This window comes from Centruroides vittatus, unplaced genomic scaffold (genome assembly GCF_030686945.1).
Source record: "Centruroides vittatus isolate TY-2023 unplaced genomic scaffold, ASM3068694v2 contig_19, whole genome shotgun sequence".
Classification (NCBI taxonomy): domain Eukaryota; kingdom Metazoa; phylum Arthropoda; class Arachnida; order Scorpiones; family Buthidae; genus Centruroides; species Centruroides vittatus.
Genome location: NW_027121169.1, coordinates 880384 through 907454, shown reverse-complemented (window position 1 = coordinate 907454; position 27071 = coordinate 880384). Strand labels below are relative to the sequence as shown.

Genomic DNA, 27071 nt, shown 5'->3' with positions numbered 1-27071 from the left:
GTTATTATGTTGTACAGTACCTACAGGTCAGTCAGTAGGCTACATGTTACACTCTTGGATGTGGTTTTCCTATATTTTTTTGAGCAATATGAACACTCTTCTCTTGATACTGATGTTGCCTGTGGAGGATCTAGTTTCTTTCTCAACACTTCCAGGATTTTCATACAGAGATCTTCACTCACATCGGCTGCATTCAGCAGACTCGACAGTTCTGGAGCTGTTCAGTATTTTTCTGCTGAGCACCCTCTACAGTAGCACTGTTTAGGAAAAGGAACGTATTTGGTGTTTTAACATCACATTTAATAGCGTCTTTCATTTATGCCAACTATTGCTACCTGAAACTGACCAACAATGGCTGCTTTTTGTTCCAACACATATGTCACTCATCATTAGGCAGATGTAACTATTAGGTTGTTCGGAAAGTAATTTTGTTTTTTATTACTAGAGGAATTAGATGTATTTTTACCAGCCAATTTTATTTTAAACCACATTTTCATTATGTACTTCGACAGCTGACATTTTAAGGCTTATTTGTAAAAAATTTTGTTTGATTCTGTACAATTGTTTTTTTTTGGTGACCTATCAAATATGGAAAATCGAAAGCATCATTTTCGCATATTTTGCTTTTTTATAACTAAAAAATCAAAATGCTGTTCAAACAAGAAAAAAATTGTGGTACATGTTTGGAGAAGATGTGTTGAGAGAAAGACAGTGCCAAAATTGGTTTACAAAATTGCGTTCTGGCAATTTTAATATCGAAGATACACCACATTCTGGATGGCCATTTGAAGCCAATGAAAACAAAATAAAGGTACTGATTGAAGCAATCTGCCGTATAACAACACGTGAAATCACTAAGAGATTAAATCTGTTAAATTGAACCGTTTATTATTACTTAAAACGAATTGGTTTCGTCTCAAAGCTCGATATATGGGTTCCACATGTTATTAATGAGAGATGCTCTCTATGGTGGGATTTTAAAGAAATTTTTTTTTGAGTTTTTACCAGACAATTTAACAATTGATTCGAAAGTGTACTGCCATCGAGTAAACAAATTGAGTAATATCATCAAACAGAAAAGGCCAGAATTGATCAACAAACAAAGTGTAGTGTTTTACCATGATAATGCCAAATTTCACACAAGTTTGGTAACTCGTCAGAAACTGTTATAGCTTAGATGGGATGTGTTATCACACCAACTACATTCGCCAGATCGGGCACACTCAGATTATTACTTGTTCCGGTCTATACAAATTTTTTTTAACTGTAAGACATTTACTTGAAATGACAATGTCAAAAATCACTTGGATCAGTTTTTTGTAAACAACAACCAAAATTTTTATGAATATGAAATTATCTACTACCAGAAACAATGACAACAGGTTTTGACCAAAATGGTCAATATATAATTCAATAAAATATTTATTTATTATAAAAATATTGCATTTATTTTTCTATGGGAAAAACGAAATTACTTTCCGAACAACCCAATACATAACAGCTGCCAATTGAAACACCTTTGCTCGGTTACAACTGTTCTCTGCTGAACACAGCCATCATCTGCAAGAATGGATCCTACATTTTCTTTCTCAGACTCATCAAGCCATTTCAGAAACATTTTATCACGTTTTATGATAGTACGTATATACATTAAAAGTAACTTCTACCAAAATTTGACGTTTATTTATAGTTTAGAAATTTATTTTAAAATTTTATTTCTTTTATAAAATTCGAATAACGAAGACTTTGACTTAAAAATTCTTCAGACAACAATAAAGTTGTTTTAAAAATATATAAATGACCTGTATCAAAGTTTTCCGTTATTCAGCGTAGCGCTTGTTATCTGCTAGCGGATATGTGAAATATTTAACTTCCTGCTGACGTGTTAGAAGGAATACAACAGCTAGCACTCCGCTAATAAAAATGGATCTCGTTTTCACAGCATCTATTATAAATGTTTAGAGTATTTGTTATAAATCCCAATTCTAGCTTTTTCAAAAATGACTACGATGAGCTACAAGACGTCTTTAAAATAGCTGCAATTGATTCCAACGAGGAATATCGAAAAGATAGGTCCAAAATATCTGGCTATGTTCATGAAATCGTGCCTAAATACAGTAACAATATTTTCAAGCAAGCCTAGATCAGATGCACTGAACGATGTCTGGAGTTCTTTAAAGTAAGTTTTGATATTGGTTACTGTTTCTAATGAAAATATGAAACATTTACTAGTTTTAAAACAAAATTATACTCAGTAAATAATTAATTACTTTCATTTACAAGATCTTTAATAAGCAATTGTGATAAATTATAAAAGTACTGTACAAAATTACAAGGCTGAAAGTTTTGACATGTGGGTTATATATAAATGCTAATTATTATATTATTACTTGATATTAGTGTTGCCACCTTTACAAAATCGCTGACTTGGACAGCAGGTCAGGTTTATTTGAATAGAAGTTCCTGACGCATGCGCAATGTCATTTTACAATAAGAAGAATAATGTGCATGCTGGTTCTAAATCAGTTACAGTTAGGGACTAGGGACTTGCATAGGAGTAATGTATGTATCCTAAATTAAGAAACTAAGAACAGATAATTTAGCTCCATAGAAGGCATGTATGGATGTACAAGCGAAAAAAAAAAGAAAGAAAAAAAAAAGGTCAAGAGGCAGGTCACGCGTCACACTTAAGTGTAAACAGAGTAACATGGCGGAATGGCAGATGTGTTTCAGTGAGTGTGAGGTCTTTCGCTGTTTAAATGGTGTAACTTCATAAAAATATTTGCAAGAACTTTGTTTATTTGCAAAAACTTAATTTCACAATTTCTACGAAATTCCTAGACAAAATTAATAGTTCACCTGGGCAGTGAGTCAATTCCCAGACCGTCAAGGTGAAAACCGGAAGGTGGTAACACTACTTGATATCTAAAATCAAGATACAAATAAATATAACTGAGAAATTCAGTCTTCGTATCTGACATACGAAGACAAAAAGACAATTACGCCCGTCAAAGTCTTTCAGATAGTAAAAAGTTAAAAACATGTTTATTTTTTGCCGTTCGTAAACTGTCATAAGTTCTTTCATCCTTATGTAAAAGAAAATTTTGATATTCTGATTCAATTAAAACCTTCAAACATGGCGCCGCCTAATTCGTTCGTTGTCTTAGCGAAAAGCTAGCGCTTCTCAACCTCGCTAATGAAATTTTGTAAGCGTTTTGAGATGGCGCTGCAAGAGAGCTAAAACATGGAAGGAGTTTTATCACTGCGCTGACGTCTCGCTGAATAACGGAAAACGTGATATACATTCGTTTTACAATAATACTCTGGTACGTTATATACAAGTTCCTTCATTTATGGCGAAAATACTTTAAAAATTCATAAACTAATCAAAGTATTAATAAATGATTCGTCAAATATTATCCTCAACAACCAAATATTCATATTTTATTACATTTACCTTCGAGTCTACAAAAAAATACTAAAAGAATCAATCACACAAAGCACGTGTAACCTAATTTCCCATCATCCTACCTACCGCTATTGTTATCATCAATTTCGTTTCTTTCCTCGATTGCGATTGGTTCCCGCCGTATCGTTCGACCAATCGCTTCTGGCGATAGTACTTTATAAGAACGATGTCGTATTACTGTCAATTGGAATTAAGTTTCGAAAATCGTCCGGCAGGTTTCGCAGATCAAGTTCGTCTTCTGAGCTTTCTGCTTGTATGTCTGTCGGTATGTCCCGAAACATGGCGTCTAAGATGGCTAAACGTTTTTACCGATTGGAAGGAGTAGAAGATCTTGTAATGGACAGGGGGGAGAGCGCGTCCATTGAAAATAGATGGGTCTTCGAAATATCATGGGAAGTTGTTAATAAAGGTGAGTTTTTTTCGTAAAGAAAATTAATTAAAATGAAGGGGCGTAACCTCATTTTGACCTCTTAAAATATTTTTTATACGTGTATTTAATTATACAATATTTTACTTCCTGATCAGTTTTATAAAATAACTTTTTCTGCTTCATGCTGCACTTTACAAGTATTTCAGTACTACCAAAAAAGCAAAGGTCAAAGATCAAGGTGAAACTGAACAGTTTTTTTTCTCCCACTTCTCCTTCCAAATCTAGATGTGTATTAAGTGAAAACATATTTGATAAGATAGTGTTATTGTTAAAATTTTTACAGTTGTAAAAGTAACTCCTATCATTTTAATGTAAGAAATTTAATAGTTGATGCTGACATATTGACTCAAGCTGAATTTATGTTTAATTAACAACTTGATAAAAATGTCATCCTTTAATTCTTTCATTGATTTAATTGAATTAAATACTGTTAACAGTAAATTAGTTTTATATGATCGCATAAAGTGCGATTAAAGTAACGGAATTTAGCACTTTAACGTTTATATATATATATATATATATATATATATATATAATATAAACTGGATAGTGATTCTATTAGGAAAATTACTATAAAAATTTGTTCTTATTAGTTGCTATTGTCGTATTTGTCAGCTGAAAATTAGGATAAGTGGCATATTTCTTTATAAAATTCATAGTAAAAAATAAATATAAATAAAACGTTATCAAATAGATTCAATATTATTCATCCAGATTAACTGAGTGTTTTATATAAATATTTCTTAAAAGTTTTTATTAATTTGATATGGAAAGTCTTTAAATTGATTTTCAAATGTTTCTATTTTTTGAATTTATAATAAAAATGTTCTATTGTCTCATTCAATTAATAATTTATTCAAAATTATATTTATTTGAAAAAAGAAAATATTAAAATTTGTGCATGCACAAAAAATATATTAATTTATTAATGTTTGTATAGAAATATGTATGTATTACTTATGTGTGCACATGCACACTTACTCATGTACAGATCAAATGAAAAGATTACCAGTACCTGAAGGATATCATAGTTCAGTGATTTTAACTGGGATACTGCAACATGCTAGGGTTTTGCAAGGACACTTTAGGAGTACTGCAAAATAAAGTGTTGAACAGCATTGTGCAAGCAATAGAGTACCTCGGTGCTCTGGTGGAGGCGAGCCCCACAACCTCTCTAAACTATATAACATCAAGTGCTCCACAAACAGTCAAGTCGGCTACTCAAAGCCAGTATAGTTGCATGGGCTAAATCGGAGATGGGCAACCTGTGGCTCCCGGACCGCATGTGGTCTGCATTAATATTTTTTGTGGCCTGCGTCGCATAAAATATGAATAAATATATTAGTTTTCCAGCTTAAGGAAGTATGCAGCAAAAATTCAAATGTTATTTCTACAACTTATGTATATGCATAGTTTTTCCTCAATGAATTTAGTAAAAATTAAAACAAGAAACCGACTAACAGACACATTGAAACTAATTTAAAACTAGCAGTGACTAATATTTAACCAAATATTTCCGATATACTACGTTTACATCAGTTCCAGAAGCTAAATTAAGTATGCATGTACTAATTTATAATTATATATGAATAAATAATTGTGATTTATCGGCATTTTTTTTTCCTTTTTTCTCTTGTATGCAGCCCGCATCGGTTCAAAAGTTTTAAAGTGTGGCCCTTACATAGAAAAATTTGCCCATCTCTGGGCTAAATAGTTAAATGCAATAGTTTTAGCAGAGCAACATGACTTGCAATCTCACGCAACCTGATTTTGGGGGGGCTGTATCTTGCAAGGGGTTACTTATAGAGGTATGGTTCCTTCTGACTTTTTTGCTCTTATGGGTATGCTCTGCAGCTCTGATAATGTTCCAACTGTCTCGTTCAAAGCTTGAATTGAACCGAGAAAGGTTGAAAAACAATGCCTGAATTGGCCATGCCTGTTACTCTCCTGCAAAACATCACCAGAAACACTGTTGAATATTTAGGGGTGACATTTCATACTAAATAAATTGGTGGTGCATGGCTGATTCTTGTGCCACCAACCACTGGTGTTGCCAAGTTTATTCTTTGCAGTAAACTTTTCATTTGCTTACTCCGTATACTAGTATACGTTGCCAAATATTAACTTATTTTGCATAAGAGATTATATAATAATGTATGTAATTATTCTATGTAGAATACATCAAACGAGCAATTATTTATTGTGACATTGTCACAATGCTGGGTTGCAATTTTTAATCATATTTCTAATTTATTTAACTTAAAATATATGCTCTCCACTTCAAATTAGTAGTGTCTTGCCCCTATACATCATACTTTTCCTTTAACAATAGTGTCATGCCAGGCATCTTGCTCCTTTCAGGAAGAGTTTTTTTTAATTGAAATAACATGCCTTATAACAGAATGCCCATATATTACACAATATCCTTGCAACAGGGCTGATTTAACGGACTTTTACCTGATTATATAAAATACAATAATTCATTTTTAAGATTAAACCACATTTAATAAGTTTTAAATAGTTTATTTTTGTAATGTAATATATTAATTTTTCATATATTCATTTAATTATATTGTCATTAGAATTAATTCATTTGAAAATAATTATATTCTGATAATTTTGAAAAAAATTTATACTGCTGTAAATTTAAATGACACTATTACACAATGAATTCAGTATAGTATAAAAATAATTTTGTGTATATATTTTTGTAGTTGATTCAGCAATTTCAAAATAGTTCCTGAATAATCTTCTTTGGAGAAAGTATAATTTCAAGATTATTCACGTCTCATCTCCTTTGTTATATAATCATTCTTTCGAGTATATCTAGTTGTTAATTAATTAAAATCATTGTGGAAATATAGTTGAATTTTCTGTGAAATCTATTTCCTCTTCTTTATTAAACAGGTTTAAATTGAATACAGAGAGAAAATTACTAAATTAAATAACTAACCTCATTTATTTTATACATTAAATTATTATTATATTAGATGAGATAGTACATTTAGTAAAGTAAAAGAATTGGCTTTTCATTAATAGTATTTATCAGTTAAACTATATTTGTTATTGAAGCAAATGCTTATACAAACAAATAAAAAATTAAAGATAAGCAATGCTCTACAGTACTTATTCTTTGTCTGATTTCTTATTTTTCTCAATTCCATATTTAAATTCTTAATTCATTTCAGTATTAACTATTTAAAAACTCATGCTAAAGAAATGTTAAGTGAACTTGTGTATATAAAATTCTTTATTAGTCAAACATTTTTTTTAAGGAAGATTTAATGCTTAATTAAAATTAATTTAAAATTAATCTGAATTAAAATTAAAAATTGCTGTTATGATTGCATTAAAAAGTTTTAATGTTTCGAAGAGGGAAAACAACAAATATGTTCAGCAAATAATTTTATTTTCAAATTCACATAACCATTTTATTTTAATTCAGCTCACAGAAAGAAGCTTTTATTCTGTTTTGGATTTTTTATAATTGATGAAGTATTTTATTAATATTTTGTTTTTAATTTAAAGCTTAATTACTGAGTATTTCTGTAAAACCTTTTTATGAAAGTAAGCATATTGGCTTATTCTTGAATACTAAGCTTGCTTTTGGTGCTATGACAGTAGACAACTTTCAGCACTAGTTTCAGACGATTTCCTCTAAAGTGAAAGATCAGAAATGTAGACATCCTTTCCAGATGAAAGATTAGCTTACAGTTAGAATAATAAATTAGTTTATCTAATTCTTAGGGACTGATGGATATTCTGATTCTTCTGATAGTGATTAATAACATTTTTATTAATAAATAAGTTTCCAAAAGTAAGCATAGACTTATTTTATTTTTATCATCAGTTTGTCATTAAACCCACAGCTTATCTAGAGAAACTTGGTAGAATTTTAATTAAAAGCATTTACATTAACTTGTGATGATTTGCCTATAAAAATAATGAGATATTTAGTATCATCTAGCAATTTTATAAACTATATGATTTGTTTCTAATTAAAAACTAAATGCTTATTGCATCATGTAATATAAAATTAATATTTAATTATTAGGTGTAGAAAAATTCCCTTTTACTAAATGTAACTGATGTAATTTACTAATAATAATAATAATATGTAATATGATGTAATCTTGCATACTAATAAAAATTTAAGAGATATTTAAGAATTTCGCTTGTTGAGTGAAAATAAATTACTTAATTGATAATTAAACTGATTGATGGATTTAATCACAATATTAAACTTAGACTTAATGTTAAAGGGAATTAAAGGATTTGAGAAATTTAATTTTCTTAATTTACTTTTCTCTCTGTAAAATTTTATTTATATATTTAAATATATTTAAGTCAAATTTTTTTTTTTTTTTATTAAACATTAAAAGAATTTTACTTGAAAACTTGTAGCATCTTATGAAATTCTATGAAATCTCCCAGTAGAAAAGGTTGTTCAAAGTTGACTATAATGATTTTATATTACGTACCTGTAAAATCCTGTTACTGGTGAGTATTTAATCATCCAAAGAACGAAAAACTAGATTTGATGAACGTTTTCGAACCTTCCAAAGTTCTTCAGGTTGCAACAAATTTCCGTTAAAATGAAGTAATTTTAATGGAAGTAAATGACGAATTTCAAGTAATATTCGATCTTAACGTTTTAACGGAAATTCGTCGCGACCTGAAGAAGAACCTTGAAAGGTTTGATAACATTCGTCAAATCTAGTTTTTCGTTCTTTGGATGATTAAATACTCACCAGTAACAGATTTTTAGAGGTACGTAATTGACTATCTTTCGGCGTTGAGTAAAGGGAAGTAATGATTTTATATTTAGCATATTAGGATAAAAATGTTAATATGCTTCTCAAAAGTTTATTTAAAACTGATTTTGATGACATACGAAATAAGTTACAATGATATAGAAACAGATTGCAAAGAGTAGATGCTATGGCATTTGTTCATTGCAGTACATGTTTTAGCATAAATATTATATTATTATACAGTGGTGCAGTGATGTCGGTGGATGTCTATGCATGTTTTATTGATTTGATCAGTTACAAAAAACATTTGATCATGTTAAATATTTTGATAAATATAAAATAAACACGACTTCACAAAGTTGAGACCTTGTCTTGTCTTTTTTCTTTCGCCGTTCACACCATCAGCAGTCCTTTAAAGTTCACAGTCTCTCGGAGACGACCTTTCTTTTGAGGCTACTGCCTCCATAAAAGAATGTAAAACAGATAAAAAGCGTCCTCTGTTTATCTGTTTTACATTCTTTTATGGAGGCAGTAGCCTCAAAAGAAAGGTCGTCTCCGAGAGACTGTGAACTTTAAAGGACTGCTGATGGTGTGAACGGCGAAAGAAAAAAGACAAGACAAGGTCTCAACTTTGTGAAGTCGTGTTTCTATTTTATATTTATTAAATGTGAATAACGCCGGCCATGTTCCCATATTTAATTTTTACTTAAATATTTTGGTTAAAATCTTACAAGAAATAGGACTATTTCTAAAAACTATATTATTGTAAATTTATATTGAAAACAGATGTGAGGTTATGCCATCAACTCACAACAAATTAAAATTCAGAGGCATGAGAGGTTGTATTTTGTCACCATTCCTTTTTTTATTCAGAGACAACCTTTTAGAAAAACTATAATGGAGAAAACAAAAGAGCATTGTGGTGAATGGAGGTGTACTAAGTGATCTACAATATGTAGATGATATGGTTCTTTTGGCTAAGAGTTATGAAGATCTGCAGATATTAAAGAATGTATTTAATTTCTGTTCAGAAACAGGTTTAGATATCAATATTTATAAAACTGATGTCTTGACTATTAGCAAACAGAACATTGATGTGCATATAAGAGTAAATAATATTCGGATCAAACAAGTTTAAAAAATTGTGTAGGGTGTTAGCGAAATGGTGATTTGAAATTGTAAAAGTGAAATTAGAACAAGAATTGAACAGGCTTAATCTGGCTTCATAAAAATGAAATTTTAACTTATAAGAACTCAGAAATATCATTGAGTTTGTTTTCTACACCATTGTATGTTCCCAATTCTATTGTATGTGTGAGGGAGCTGAAAAAGGGGGGCAAGATTTTCAAATGAAATAACGATTATAAGAGATACATTGTTATCATCTCCATTGCCGTCTAGACTGCCAAGTGGTAACAATCAATGATGTGAGAGCAGTCGAGTCAGAGATTGATGCCTTGTTTACAAACAACTCAACCCATTTATTAGACAATTAACTTACAAATAAAGTACTTTCGTCACAAACAGTTGAAGTCCCTGTATGTTTTGGCATATATTCTTTGAAAGAAGAAGAGGAAAGTTTAGCAATGAGAGTGGTTTCCTATCGCTGATGGGGTGTTGCATTCTAAGACGGTTCTCAAACAGGAAACAATGTCTGGTGAATACAGATCAGAATTTTTGAAATTTCTCTCAACAAAGATCTATAACTTTCAGAGGATACATTGGCAAAGGACAAAGATGGAACCTTGCGGGAAAACACCCCAGCAAGGGACATAGTCTGGCAGGACACCATGGCAAAGAACAGTGTGTCCTTGTAGCTTGGGCCTTAAATATCTTGTGGTCTTGCAAATCATTAGTTTATTGGTTATTAATCCCCTTTCTTGGACCCTGATTGGTCTTTCTCTGTTACCAGGCGAAATTGGGCCAGATCAGTTCCCAACAAAGACGATTGTTTATTAATACAATTAGACACTGTCTTTTGTTTGGTGTTGAAAGAACCTTGTACCTTACTAACATTTTTTTTTTGTTCATCTTCTTATAAATAATTTAATTTACTAATTTTTTCCCTTTTTTTACCACATGATTTTAATATTAAAATAATTTTATTTTTCTTATTTTCCTCTATAATTTAGTTCCCTTAATTTTAATTAATCACAAAGATTCATTTTTGCTTGGATATGATTAAAAGAATTTTTCATCTCAGCCCAGGGCCTCACATGTGGAATGGAAGTCTGGATGTTGAATGGTGGTGATTACAAAAAAAAATTACAATCATTTCAGATATTATGCTATAGGAAAATCAGGAAAACATGGACAGACAGGGCTCACAATCAGGAAGTAACCAAATGTTCAAAGAAAACTGAAATCATAAACATTATAAAGAAAAGGAAATTAAAGTATTTTGGGCATATTATAAGGAATGATAAATATCAATTACTACAAAATATTCTTCAAGGAAAAACAAAGAGGAGACATATGCCAGGCAGGCAAAGAAAATCATGATTGAAAAACTTACATGTGATTTGGTGTAAGACAGACTTGGTGTCTTATACCAATCACTTTATTCAGGAAAGCCATGGATAGGATACAAGTCTTTCTCTGGTCTTCATTGATAGTAGCAATGTTCTGTAAGAATGTGACACAACAAGTAGTACTACATGCTTTCTCTTTGCCCTTATGTATTTTACAGAAAAGTAAAAATTAAAGTTCTATGGAGAAGTTATTGAAGTAATTCTTTTCTCAAAGTATGCTTTAAAAAGTTCTGAAAAAATTAGTATACTAAACATGAATACACTTTCTTTGTCAGAAATATTCTGTGGTATATATTAATTATTATCAATGCTACTAATTTAGCATCAGTAAATCTTCTTCTAGAAATGAGGTAAGAGATCCAAAACAAAGTAAATTTCAGATATTAAAAGTATAAAAAAGGTGAGACTAATTAGAATGAGGGATTGTTTTATTTTTTAAGCTATGTTAATATTAAGGAAAAGTCCAAGGACCCATTTTGGCACTTTTTGTAAGTGAATGCATTTAAATTATTTTTAGCTATTAAAAATTAGTGTTTTTGTAAATTTTAAATGTTAATATTAGTATATTAAACTTTGATTCTTTTAAAATTAGTATATCATACATATCTGAAAAGTTTTTAGTGATTGAATTAATATTATTTTTAACAAAAAAATTAGTGTTGACTTCTATAAACTGATGTTTAAAATATGCTTTTTTTTTTCAATATTATATAACTTGAAATTTGAAAATATGATTATTATTATTATCAGTGGTGATATTCGAAATATTTAACAAAGGGTTCGCTAGCAGAAAATTTTTCCCTAACAATCACCGACAAACAAAATGGAAGTTTTGGCTAGAAATAAATACAATACCTTTTCTTGCGATATATCTAATAATCAGTGGCGTATTCGGAACGTAACGAGCCATGGGTGAAGACCAGGTAACCGTAGTATATTAGTGCTGTCGCTTTTTTTTTTTTTGTCCATAGCCCGACACATCTTCCACAGCCATCTTGTATTATCTCGCACACATGAGATTGTGGGATCTCTCTTATGACTGGATCTAGTTTCAAGAACTCTCTTGAATCGATCGCAATTAAACCTCGTTTCGGTCGAGAGAGATTGCACCAAGGCATAGTCCCCGACCTTGCTCACAATCTAGATTGAAATGCTCGGTGCAAACGGGGTATAAGGCTCTAGTTTAGTAGTGTTAGAGAGTATAATACGTATATTTTAATATATTTTTTTAAAAAAACAAAACCACTGAGAAATTTTCTGTGTTTAACAAGGTTCGGAAAACTGAAAATTTTAAGAACTGGTTCGGCCGAACCTGTGCGAACCCGCTGAATATCACCACTGATTATTGTGATCATCATCATAATTGTCATCAATAATGATATTATTATTATTATTATTATTATTATGTTGAGTTAAGTGAGTTATTATTATTATTATTTTTTTTTCCTTTATTTTTATTTCTGCACGATTTACATCGGAGTAAAAAATACCTCGTCCCGTAACCCACAGAAAAGAAGGTATCTGTTTCTACCCCTTTATTGCATTAGATGCACTTTAAGTGCAAGCAGTTCCTCTTCTCCTCCCTTTTCCTCTTCTTAAAAGGTTTCCAGATGAGCATTGTGTACTAGTCTCAACAGTCGTATTGGGTAACTCTGGATTAACTGATGAATGATGTCTATCTGATAATTGCTGCGTGTCTGAAGATTGCTGTATGTCTTGAGATTGCTGCATATTATGCTTGACTGGATCTGGTGTGTTGACCACAAAGATAGTATTATCAAGCACTCTACTGAGTATGAGGGATGTGTGTATGGCTGCCTGTTTCTGAAGAATGCTGATGTCAATGTTGGATTCTAATTGATCTATGTATTTCTTTATGGTTTTTGCTACTATTCCTGTTGCTCCTATTACTATTGGGATGACAGTTGTCTGTGTATTCCATAGACGGCTAACTTCAGATTTCAAAAGATGATATTTACTTAATTTTTCAATTTCTTTAGCACCAATGTTGTAATCTGATGGTACAGTTATATCTATTAAGAATGTTTTATTGCGATTTTTATCAACATAAATTAAATCCGGTCTATTGTGAGATACAGTGACATCAGTTTGTACAGGCATTTCCCATAAGATCTTGGCCGTACAATTTTCTTTAACTTGTGGCTGGATTAATGTTTCCTTCCACCATTGGTTAGGAACTTCTATTTTATGTTTTCGGGCCAGGCACCAGTAGACGTACTGGACAAGATTATTATGACGTTTTACATAACAGGTCCCCGCCAATTTTTCGCATCCTGATATAATGTGCTGCGTGGTCTTGTCTTTGGTCGTACAAAGGCGACATTTTTCATCCAGTGGCTCCTTTAATATGTCACGTTGATATTGTCGTGTCATTACAGCTTGGTCCTGAATAGCAAATATTAATGATTCAACTCTTGGGGCTATTTGTTGCTTTTTAATCCATTCAAATGCAAGCTCTCTGTCTATATTGCCCTGATCCAATATCCTTTTTGGAAATTGACCATGTAATTGTTTGCTTCTCCATACATCATTATGCCGTTTTATTATTGATTTTTTAATTTCTTCATCTGTATGTGTATTTCCTCGTGGTAGATGTAATTCATCTTCTATCTCTTGGGCTTCTTTTATTATTGAGTATTTATCCCTGCCTATATCATGCTTTACTATTACTTTAATCAGATGATCTCTTTCCTCTTTTAGGTATTGGTTGTATTTAACTATTTGTGCTTTATACATGTACTCTATATTCAATAGTCCTCTTCCTCCCTGATTTACTGGCAAATACAACCTTTCTACTTCTGCTTTTTGCTGATGTGCTTTTTTTACTGCTAGTAGCTTTCGTGTTTTAACATCTATTTTCTTTAGGTCACTATTTTTATAGTTGATTATACCGAATGAGTAAAGTAAGACCGGGATAGCATACGTATTTATACCCTTTATTAGATAACGTGAGTTAAGGTGTGTGTTTAAAAGTTTTTTAATCCTTCTAAAATATTCTTTTGTTATCTGTTCCCTAATAATACTATGTTCTATTTTTCCTGATTCGTGCACTCCTAAATATTTGTATCTATCACCTATTGCAAGTTGGTCGAAAGTTTCTCCATTCAGTAGTATATGTCCTTCTCCTACTGCACTGCTTCTGCGTCCTGCAGTTATATGTATTACTTTGCATTTATTCAGTCCAAACGCCATCCCTATATCACTTGTAAAAATCTCGACGCTTTCCAATAATACTTTTAGGTTATTTCTACTATTTGCATAAACCTTAAGGTCATCCATATATAAAAGATGATTAACCCAGATACTATCTTTCAGTTTATAGCCTTTCCTTTCATACTTATTTAGTATGAATGAAAGCGGGTTTATAGCCAAGCAGAACAACAGTGGAGAGAGAGAATCACCCTGGAATATCCCTCGTCTTATGTAGATCGGTTGAGTAGTGATTGAATCTTGGGAGCCACGTGCAGTCATGATCACTCTCCATGTAGGCATAGTCATTTGGAGGAATCTTTTAACAACAGATGGGCATTTATAGATATCAAGAATTTTAAGGAGCCATTCGTGCGATACACTATCGTAGGCTTTTTGGTAGTCTATCCACGCCATACTCAGATTTTTTTGAGATTGGTGTGCATCCTCCAATATTGCTTTATTGACCATTAAGTGATCTTTACAACCCCTGGTTCTACGGCGACACCCTCTTTGTTCCTCTGCTATTATGCCATTTTCATGGCAGCAGCCATAAAGTACATCAGCTAGTATGGCGGTAAGTAATTTGTACATACTTGGCAGGCACGCTATAGGTCTCCAGTTTTCTGGATCTTCGGAGTTTTCATTTTTGGGTATTAGTATGACTTTACCTGTAGTGAACCAATCTTCTAACATCTCTTTTCCTGAGATTATATTTGTAAATAATACGGCAAAGTATTTGTGAACGCTAGTCAAATACTTAATGTAGTAATTTTGAATTTTGTCTATTCCCGGCGATTTCCAGTTCATTAATTTTCGTACAGCAAATTTTACTTGATCTTCTGTAATCTCTTCTACTTCTACTTCATTAATTTCACTTGAAGCTTTTTCTATTTCTTTAACCCATTTAGCCTCCGTATTGTATTGTTTAGGATTAGATAGCACTGATGTCCAAAATTCTTCTACATTTTCTTTACTTGGTATTTTGATATTTTTAGTAGCGTTGCTTCCCAAGCTTCTGTACAACCTATGCTCGTTTTCTTTAAAAAACCTGTTCTGTTCCTTTTTTGTATTCATTTCATCATATCTTTTAATTCTTCCAGCCAGCGCTTTGACTTTTTGTTTGATAATTTCTATTATATTATTCTGATCGTTTTCAGTTTGGATATTGTATTTTATATAGAGATTTTTCCTAATTTTCCTCATTCTGTGTGTCGATTCCTCTTTTTATCTCCACTAGTCGTCCTAGTTCTTTCCTAAAATTATCTATTTTAGTTTGTATTCTTTTTTTCCAACCTGGGACACATTTTGATTTTATATTCGCTGTAGATATGTATGGCGTTTTGATTATTGCCTTCTATTAAAGTTTTAGCAGTTGCATATATTATATCATTTATTTCACGCAGGCTGTTATTAGTAATTAATAAATTAGGTAGATAATTGTTGAGGATATTTAGATTTTCTATGAAACGTCTATTTATTTTTGCTTTAGGTAGAAGTAACCGTTCCTCAAACGAGATTTCTTTCGTTTCAGCCAGTATTCGGAGGAATTGCAAGACTATGGGTTCTTGATCCTCATCTTCTATTATGTTTCGTGTCTGCTGATCTATATTTTCTACATAAACTGGTATGGGTTCTATATCATACAGGTTGTCGTGCACTGTAGTTGTTCGAGTGTTCTCAGGTTCCGCTATCACTGTTGAAGACAGTTCTGTAGGTGTTAATTCTTCTGCTTGTGTTTGTATACGGTTAAGTAGTTCTTGTGATATTACATTCTGTTTAATTATTCTGCAAGCTTGAGTTGACAAAGTATTTCCATTAAATTTATGTATTTTAGGGTTGTTAGGGTTTCTTTTAATAAAAAGTGTCTCCAATCTGCTCATATATCCAGGTCCTTCTGATCTTGCTTTAAAATAACAGAACATGAGTTCTTCTAGTTCTTCTGTTGACCACTTGCATCTTCTATCTTTACTTAGTGTATTACTCTTGGTCATTGCTGATGAGCCAGCAGTGTCTGTGGGCAAAGCCCTACTCTGCAGAGCATCATCCGCCCCCTCTCCTCTTCATTGATTGGCTGTAATCTCTTCGGGTCCCCCGACTCACCCGCCTGCTCAGTAGATAGTCACTGACGGCTTGCATGCTGTCACGTTCCATGTTAAATCCCACTTTGATGATAATAACAAAAGGAAAGTAAAGCGATTTGACCGTTAAATCGAATTTCCAATTTTGTTCGAATTTCCAATATTATTATTATGTTGGGTTAAGTGAGATATACTCGGTTAACACCGGTGGCTGTGTACTATGCCGGACCAAAGTCAAGGCATAGTAACCAAAACAGAAATTAAAGAAGTGTGTCAGTGTGTGTGTCTGTATTCAGGAATTTTCTCACAATATGACATGTATTCAATATAGTGGCCTTCTGTAGTAGTGATGTATGTGTTTCTATTCAATTGTAATGTGCCCAGGCTTTTGTGTAGTGTGTGTGGTATGACACCTGTAGAGGAGAGAACAACAGGTACAATAAGCACCCTATCCATCCTCCACAGATGCCTTATTTCCTGGGCGAGTTCTGTGTACTTGCTAATTGTTTCAGTGCATGCGTTTTGTATATTGTGAGTGTTTGGAATGGATATGTCTATAATGTATGTGATTTTATTGTGTTTGTCAATGAGTGTGATGTCTGGTCTGTTGTGGTAAATTGTTTTATCTGTGATTATGGCTCTGTCGTAGTACATTTTGTGCGTGTTGTTTTCCAATACTGTCTGTGGAATGTATTTGTAGTATGGTTCGTGGATGTCTACTAATTTGTGTTTCCTTGCAAGCTCTTGGTGTATTATATTTGCTACTTGATTATGTCTGTGTAAATAATCTGTTCTGTGCCAAGAGCTTGCAACCAGAGGTGATGTGTTGTATAGTTTCTGGCATGACGTGACATTTTCTGCATGTGTCATTTGTGAGTGTTGTATCTTTGAGTATGTGTTTTCTGTAGTTTTTAGTATTTATGACCTGATCCTGTATGGCAATCATGAATCCTTCCGTCTCCCCAAAGAGGCATCCCCGAGCTAACCAGCTGTTTGACGCAGTTTTGTCAACAAAATCCTGGGCCAGATCATAAGGATGCCTGCCATGGAGTGCCTTTCGAGCCCACGATTGCTTAATGGTGTCTGTGCTTTTTATATGTTGCGTTGTGTCCATATGATGTGAGTGTAAGTTTAATGGTGTGTTATTCGAGTCTGCTAGAGTTACTGCTTTATGTAATTGTGATGTTTCTTGTTTTTTGTAGAAAAACTCTCGCAGTGACTGTATTTGTTTGTAGTGAAGGTTAACTATGTCAATCAGGCCACGTCCGCCATCTTTACGTGGAAGGGTTAATCTTTCTGTGGCGGATTTAGGATGATGTTGTTTATGCTTAGTAAGTGTAGTTCTTGTTTTCCTTTGGAGTTGCTCGAGATCTGTGTGAGTCCAATGTATAACTCCAAAAGAATATGTAAGTACTGGAATGACATATGTGTTTATTGCTTTGACTGTATGTTTTGCATTTAACTGTGTTCTGAGAATAGCATTTAACCTACTTTGGTATTCTTTAATTAACCTTTGCTTTATTTGTGCATGTTCTGTTAGTTTGGCCTGTTGGAATCCTAAATACTTGTAGAACTCGCCCTCTTCCATGGATTCAATAACGTCTCCATTTCCAAGCGCAAAATCTTCTTTCTTCAGGATTCCTTTTTCTATGTGAAGTGATTTGCATTTATCTAAGCCAAATTCCATTTGTATGTCCTTGGTGTATGAATGTGTGATTTGTAGGAGTTGATGAAGTTGTTTTTGTGTGGATGCATAAAGTTTTATGTCATCCATGTACATGAGATGTGACAGTGTAAACTGTGTTGTTTTTTCATGTCTGATATTGTAACCATATTGCGTGTTGTTTAATATGTTGGATAATGGGTTCAGGGCTAAGCAGAACCAGAGAGGACTCAAGGAATCTTGAAAAATTCCTCGCCTAATAAAAATTTGCTTCGTTTGTATGGAAGTGTTACTAACCCTGAGATGTAGTGTTGTTCTCCAATGCTGCATTTATTATTATTATTATTATTATTATTATCATTATTATCATCATCATCATTATCATTATTATTTACTGTTTTGGAAGCACTTTATTGCTGTTATTACATCAAAGATGCATTTTGACAAAACTCCTTATCAGTTTGATCTATTGATACACTTCGGTATATGTATTACAATTTATATTTTTACATAAGAATATTGACAATTTTAAAATTACATACATACATACATACATACAAACATGCACACAGACAGTCTGTTCCAAAACATCACATCAAATTCTAGTAACATAATTATAAATATTAATTGCCTTTTTAAAACTAGGAGGTAACAATTATAACATATTTAAAGGTAGGTAGATTCTGTTAAAATTTTAGAATATATAAAAATTTACACTTAAAATCACTACCTGGATAGCATGAGTAATGATAAAATGTTTTACAATAAGCAGCACACCAATTACATTTAGGTAACTAAATAAAGTAAGACTATTAATAAATAATTAAAGTGATTTTTTTTTAAATTAAAAAGATGAAAATTCCTTATGGGAAAAAGGAACAAAAGGTAGCTTTTATACACACAAAATGTCTTTTAAACTATAATTAAACCTTTTAGCAAGATCAGATATGTATACAATTAAGGCTATCAGATGAGCTCCCTTTTAGTAGTAAATATTGTATCCCAAATTTTTCTGTTTCAGTATTTTGATTTAAATATTAAGATAACTTTTTGTTTTATAAACAAAGACTAATTCAGTAAATTATTTGGAAAATAAGTTTTAACTAAATCTCGAAACACTAAAGTTCTGATTATTGAAGGTACAGACTAAGGATACAGATTGGCAATGGTGACAACGTTAGTAAAATGGTCTCAGAGATGTTCAATATTTGATTTTTGTGGACCAAAAATCCCATCTGCTAAACATGTTTAACAGGCCTTTAGGAGAAAAATATCCTGAACAACTTAGCCATGTTATCCCCTCCATGACAGAAGGTCACTTATGGCCACCATCAGACTGTAAATTTGCTACAGTTGTTACCATGGGAGATTTATCATTCATATAGTATGGATCTCTTTCCTTCTGATTTCCACATTTTGCACATTTGAAGAACCGTATTGCTGTTTTAATATTGATGATAAATTGAAAGCTGTTATTGCTAGGAATCTACAGGAATATAAAGACTGGTGATGTATAACAATCTTGTTCGTCCAATACATGCCTGAGCAGACTGGATGATTTTGTTGAAAGATAAAAAGATGTATCTGCAAATAATATACTTTTTTTGAAGAAATGAAAATAACATTTCTGGCATTGGCTCTTTGATCACTCCACATACTAGGATTAAACAAAAAAATTTTTATTTTTAATCTCCAAGAAAGCCAATAGGTCATTGGAGAGATGGATTGGTTAGTAGTAATAATTTTATAAAATAAAGTTTGAAAACATCTTAAAATCCAGCAAGAAAATTTTTATATAACAAAGATTTTTTTTTTTTAAACCAACCATCTTCAAGTTACATTTCTATAGAAAAATTGAAATATGTATAAACTTTAATTTTTTTACATGAATTTAAGTTTAAAGAGCTGAAAATATTCATTGTATCAAATTTTCTGTTGCATTTTAAAGATATTATATAATATAATATAATATATATATATATATATATATTTTAAATTTAAAATAAAAGGTAATAGCTTAATATATTAATCATTTTAATGCTTAATATATAAAGCTACTATTAACTGAAGTATAAGAGGGAGGAAAAAAAACAGGGAAATGGCTTTTATTAATCAGCTATCTTTCAGACATCACAAACGAAAGGACAATTTAGACACTGTTTGGCCGAATTGTCTTTCTTTTCTCCTCCTTTCTGGTGCTTCAATTAAGCAATTTTATTATTGGCATAATGAATATAAAATTTCTTAAAATAACTAAGTAATAAAAAAATTTTAATTATGAAATTAAAATGTTTTTATATTCATAGTTGGAGGAATTTACACTGTTATAAGAATCAAAAGCTGGAATCAGTACAGAGAAACTTGGCGATCAGTATTGTCTTTTCGGACCTTATAAGAGCCTATGGTTCGAACGGAAGTTGAATGTATTGAACCTGCTGAAGTATACTTTAGGAATGCTATGCAATTGTTCAAGAACATGGGAATTAGGGTAAATTTATTATTATTTAATAAATTTTAATGTATACTATAAAATCAAATTTCATTAATTGAAATATTCTAGATTCACCAGAATTAAACTAGAGCTCTCAAGCTTTGTATAAGAGTCAAATATGATTTATTTCTACTTAAAACTTTACTGATTCATTGTAAGAAGCCTAAAGAGAATTACAGTCCTTTTTAAATTAATTTAAAGATCTCTTTTATATGGATTTTTGTTTACTAAAGTACTTTAATTAATAATTTTTTATTGGTTAAAACAGTTTTTTTTTTTCTTTACACCTTTTAAATAGAAACGGTTACATCTCTTGCTATTAGTAACCTTCACACAACCTAGTTTACAATCATTGATTAACATTACTTCCTATTGATATATAAAGTTGTTTAACTGATATCTTACATCAAAACAATTCAATTATCAATATATATAACATTTTAATCACTTATCTTCCATCCAATAAATGATAAATTTATAGTAACTAAATTTATGCCAAAATTTTAAGGCATTGAATAAATATTAACATTATCCCTGATAAAATATATACACATTTATCAGTTAATACAAAAACATTTTATGTAATTATCAAAAATAAATTTTAAAAATTGCATAATCCAGTATGTATAAGAATAAAAGGACATAATTTTATTGTAAATTATTTAAAAACTTCTTAAATTTAAAAAATAATAAATAAATCACTAATTGCCTGAAATTCTCTAAGTTTACTAGAATTAAATCCTAGATATTAATAAGAATTAACTATAGTAAATACCTTAAAGATTTCACATAACTAAGATAGTTTTCACAACTTGTCTGTTTTCATGCCACAGTTTGTTAATTTGTATTGTTTCTGTGGTTTAAAAGTGAATGAATTGTGAAGAATTTGTATATCTTTATGCAAAATCTTTAATGAATTCATTGTTTGGGTTACTTTTTAGTGTATAATAAATACAACTTATTTTAATTTAATTCTGAAAGATTATTAAAACTAAGTTGTTTTGAAAAACACTTTAAGAATTTAAAATTATTTTTTAATAAAATCACAAATTATGCAATATATTCTTAAACAAACTTTGAAAAGTTAATAAAGTTTATAAATTAGAAAATTAAAAAGATAGATTTTAAAAAACTTTAGATGATGATAAAAGTAAATTTTTTACAGATAAAAATAAAATTTTTAACTGTAAAAATTGTCATAATTTTATGCATTTTATATGTATAAAATTATGACAGCTGAATTGTAGTAAAAGTATCAATGCTACTGAATTTAGGTTAGAATCTTAAAAATTCCTATGTAGTTTGACTTGGATGCCTTGATTCCTATTCTCCATTACACAGCCATTTCTATTGTGGACCTGGCTAAATCCATGATGGGTGTAAAGAAAATCCTCTATGCCCTACAGTTCCTAAGAGTTCAGTACATGAACACTCTCTAACTAATTCACACTTATGCTATATTTGTATCTTACTTTGCTTTATTATTACTGATTTTTTTTTTACTAATTACTATTATAATAAATAATTTTTTATATAGGGTGATCCTAAAGTCCATGTTCAGTTTTCTACTTCAATAACTAAAGCTATACAAATGTCAAAATGCAGTAAATAATAGTGCCTAACTTTTGAATGTTTTACATGATAATTTTATCAATGTAGAACTAATTTTATTTATGGATCTTGTTAGTGACTCTAAATGACTACAATTGAAGCTTAACTAAACTTGCATGCTTTAGCTCACAGAATTAAAATTGTTTACAATTGTTAGAAAATATGGTATACATCATGGTAAGCATTTCATAAAGCTGCTGTTATCCTATTTCTGCAAGCCAAAACAAATGTTTTACTCTTACTTTCACCATTTGGGCTCAACAACAGGATCTGTAAATAAAATAAACTGTTACTATCTGAATAACTGGATTATAAAATCATTATGTAAAAGTTAGCCTCTTAGTGTGTAATAATTTAAATATTTATATTTTGATTTTTTTTATCTTATTCATAAAATTTGATTTTCGAAATTGCTTTTTAATTAAAAGTATCAGATTCAAGAATTAAGAAATGCTCTGTACTATTAATATTTTGTTGGTGCTCAAAAGAGTGTGATACTTTGAGAATATTTAAGCTGGACAGATGTATTGCTGATTTCTAACAATTCAACTGTTTTATTTTGGCTTTATGAATCAGTTATCTAAATATGATTTCTAATAATAGAATACAGTAAAAGTTGTCTAAAATATAACATGATGATTCTAGAATTGTTTTATTAATTCCAAAAGAGAAAGAACTGGGGGGAAAAAATGTTGCAGCTTGTATATAGAACACTTTTTTCCAACATAAGCATTTTATGTTTTGAAGATATTTTGAAAAATGTACAGTACATATGGGATGCAGAGGAAAAATCTGTGTGGAAAGTAAAATTACTATGCAATGCATTTATATTTTTTACCTTTTATAAGATGCATTATTGGACACCTTTTTTTGGGGGGGGGAAATAGTCTTGTAACAGTAAGCAAGCTATTCCTTGATTAACATGGTTAATTAATTCCTTGATACTACCATGTATATCAAAATCATGTTAATCAAATACAGTATCTATGTTAAGTAAAGACAGCTGCCAAATTCAAAATTTGCTATTGAATCTCTAGAGGCCAGATAATTGGTCCAGTACAGTACTATATATTAGTTTAAAAAGTATATGAAGTATTGATAAGTATTCTCAAAAGAATAGTTTGGAAAAAAAAATTAATGGAAAAAATTATTTTAAATACTGTTAAGCTTTAGAAATTATAATGGTTGATTAGTGCTTCAAATTTAAAATATTTTAAATTCTTTAATTATCTATTAAATTTTTTACTTTTTAACTTTAGGTAGTCCATGGACGTTGGTTAATAGATGGTTATCCTAGAGTTCTCTTATTTGATATTGGTTCAGCAGCATGGAAGTTAGATGAATGGAAGCACGAATTATGGAATATATGCAACATTGGGGTACCATGGCATGATAGAGAATCTAATGATGCCATTATCTTTGGTAATCTTGTTTGCATGTTTTTAGAAGAGGTAAGGAATGTTTTAATCAAAATATATATTTTAAGTAATATCTTCATTATTTAAATCTATATAACAAAAAAGAAATAAGTAATATTTAAATTTTGTCTGTGGCTGTATTATTTCAAAACATAGAACAGTCAAAACAGTCCATCATTTATGTGTCATTTTTGTCTTTAAATTTTTCAAATAAAACCAAATCTGATATTTGTTAATAATCAAATGATGCAGTCTGATTCTTATTGTGTTATAATTTCTGTAGTATTCTTAATAATTAACTGTGTTATAGCCAGTGGTGATATTCGAAATAGTTAACAAAGGGTTCGCTAGCAGAAAATTTTTCCCCGACAATCACCGACAAACGAAATGGAAGTTTTGGCTAGAAGTAAATACAATACCTTTTCTTGCGATATATCTAATAATCAGTGGTGTATGCGGAACGTAACGAGCCATGGGCGAAGACCAGGTAACCATAGTATATTAGTGCTGTCGCGTTTTTTTTTTTTTTTTTTTTTTTTTTTTTTTAGGCAGAGAAATTTTTCACCGCCTGAATAACAGATGTCATCATCTCTCCTAATACAATATCCTTTTTATTTCGCTGTCCATAGCCCGACACGTGTTCCGCAGCCATCTTGTATTTTCTCGCGTGCTTGGAATTCTGGGATCTCTCTTATGACTAGATCTAGTTTCAAGAACTCTCTTGAATCGATTGCGATTAAACCTCGTTTCGGTCGAGAGAGATTGCACCAAGACATAGTCCCCGACCTTGCTCACAATCTAGACTGAAATGCTCGGTGCGAACGGGGTATAAGGCTCTAGTTTAGTAGTATTACAGAGTATAATACGTATATTTTAATATATTTTTTAAAAGAAACAAAACCACTGAGAAATGTTTCGTGTGTTTAATAAGGTTCGGAAAACTGAAAATTTTAACAACGGGTTCGGCCGAACCTGTGCGAACCCGCTGAATATCACCACTGGTTATAGCCTAATAAGAATCTGGCTGTCTCTTTTTTTTTTAATAATCCATTCTTTTTTTATTATCATAGAAATAAATTTTTAAAAACGTTCTTCATATTTTTAAAATAACTGATTTATCAAAAGTGTGTTAATATAAATTTTACAAATTTATATTACTATATATAAATATATATAGTAATATAGATGTAAAAATATATAAATTCTACAAATTTATAAATTCTTTCATTAGTAATAAAAGATAAGGTTAAAATATAAATTTTGTTCTGTTTTATCTATTAACCTGATGCCATTATCTTCCCTCATATTTCCCATGTCAAGACTGACAAAAAAAGATACAAATATGTTAGAAAAATTTTTGTTTCAATGAAGCCTTCATAGAAATGAAAAAGCAAAATTACATCCTTTTTTTTTTAAAAAAGTTTTTTACATGAAAATAATTGTCATCCTGGCTATTTTACTAGTTGTTATTAATATTAATTTATATCCCTCAGTTTTTCAGAAAATGGAGTGTTACCTGTAGATGACACTGGGCAATATTTGTATCATGTATCCTATTACACCTAGTATGTATGACAAGAAAATACAAAGTTTATTCAAAAGATAATTTGTAAGTCAAACCATTTTTATAATAATAATAATTTACTTTTTATGGAATTTTTATACCAGTATTTTACATGCAAACCTATATTGCATTTTAAGCACATTATCGAGTGCTTTTGTGATACAATTTGCACCAGTGTGGCATTGCTTGCAGTTTTTTCTGTGTGATCAGCTGGAATGTCTGCCAATCTTATTTTGCTTGAAACTTTCTCTTGAATAGAAATTGCACAATTGGAATTCTTAGGAGCTTCCCATATTTTTGTAGATAGGAAGGACATCACCACATCACTCTGTAATCACAATTTTTTTTCTTTTGATCAGCCAAGTATTTTGGCAAGAAGCATCTAATCCAAAAACTCATCAGTATGAAATTTCACAATGAGATGAGTTCGTTATGTCTTCCTTTTTCCACATTCATGTGAAATCTGGAAGTCAAGAACCTAAAATTTCTGAATTATTTCACTTCAGTTATACAATGGCTTAATCAACAACATTCCATACCCGGGAAATTGTTGACCCCTGACTGGCAACGATCATTCCCTAACTGTCAACAAACCGTTATTTCCTCGCAGCAGGTAGATCAACTTGCACGATAGTTTACAGTTAGCGTCCGAACTCGTCATTTATTTAAATTCCGGGAACACCTATGGCCCTAATGACAATCCTTTGTTGATCACGTGACCGGTTTTCTCATCAAGAACCTATAAAAGACGCTTCCTTCCCCCCTAAAAGGGCTCTCTGATCGTCTCTCGAGTACAACGTACACTGCGCCATCTGCCGGACCCAAAAAAAATTTTTAAGTTCTTTTAGTGCCAGTGTCCAAACTACGACTCCATTTGCCGAACTCCGTCTATTATGGAATTTATAGAGGTATGAACAAGTATTTGTAAACTCTCTCTCTCCGCCTCCCCTTTTTTTGTATATGAGGGTAGAAGAACAATTTTGTTCATTCGATTTTAATAAATCTTGTTTTGTTATAACATGGTGTCTTTCATGACTGTCGGCTTCGCCTTATCGTTGACCCCATCCTTCCTCCTCCTCCACTCGCATAATGCACCGTCAACGTAACAGCCATCCTTGACAAGTGAGTCGCCGAAAAGGGAGATATGTCTTCCTCTTACCTCCCCGAGATCTCACATTCATATATTTAGTAGCAAATATTCTTAAGTAACAATATTGCAATGCATATTCTACAAACTTTGGCTTACAGGATGGCGGCGTTGAACATTCAACCTTCACATTTTCACGATGAAAATGTTGGCCACAACCTCACTATTACCTAAACATTCATTCAGACTTTAACTTTTGGTCCTTCAGGATGTAAATTTTGTTCACTGTTACATTCAAAGAGTAATTCCTCTGTAGGGCATATAAATTGCTCATGTCTGTAATGAATTGCACTAAGTCTTCACTATATAATAACTCAAAACATTCAGTGACATTTAGATCATCATGACATTTGCCAGAAATCTCTTCTTTGTACACACTTCCCACAGGAAGAAAAAGCAGATATATCATTGAATTGTTTTTTATTGTGAATTTCTTTTCTTGACAATAGGTTCAGTGGTTACATCTTAGTTTTTTACAATTGATATTGGAAATCTGGCTTGTAGTTCTATGTACAAATGTAATATTTGACTAGGAAGGTGGACTTGGAAGAAAATTGGTCTTGTTTTCATCCATAATATCTTCATTAGTGGCGTCACCATTCTCAAGGAAACAAAATGACGATGCTCTAATACCTTAAAACATCCTTATAATAAGAGGGCTGTTTTTTTTAAGTTCCAGTGGTCCATAAAAAAAAATAAAGA

At 31.2% G+C, this 27071-nt stretch overlaps 2 protein-coding genes across 2 annotated transcripts in view; one reads left to right on the top strand and one right to left on the bottom strand.

The window, feature by feature from the left end:
• The window catches only part of mtDNA-helicase (mitochondrial DNA helicase), a 46059-nt gene extending 42490 nt beyond the window's left edge, over positions 1-3569 (bottom strand). The window contains exon 1 of the mRNA XM_067264494.1: positions 3458-3569. The gene's annotated coding sequence lies outside the window, so the exon portion shown is untranslated. The remainder of the gene's footprint in view (positions 1-3457) is intronic.
• Positions 3570-3673: 104 nt separating this feature from the next.
• The window catches only part of Glys (glycogen [starch] synthase), a 38110-nt gene continuing 14712 nt past the window's right edge, over positions 3674-27071 (top strand). The window contains 5 exon segments of the mRNA XM_067264492.1: positions 3674-3878; positions 20445-20470; positions 20472-20529; positions 20532-20626; positions 23500-23691. Of these exon segments, the coding sequence (XP_067120593.1) occupies positions 3725-3878; positions 20445-20470; positions 20472-20529; positions 20532-20626; positions 23500-23691 (525 nt within the window). The 5' untranslated portion in view covers positions 3674-3724.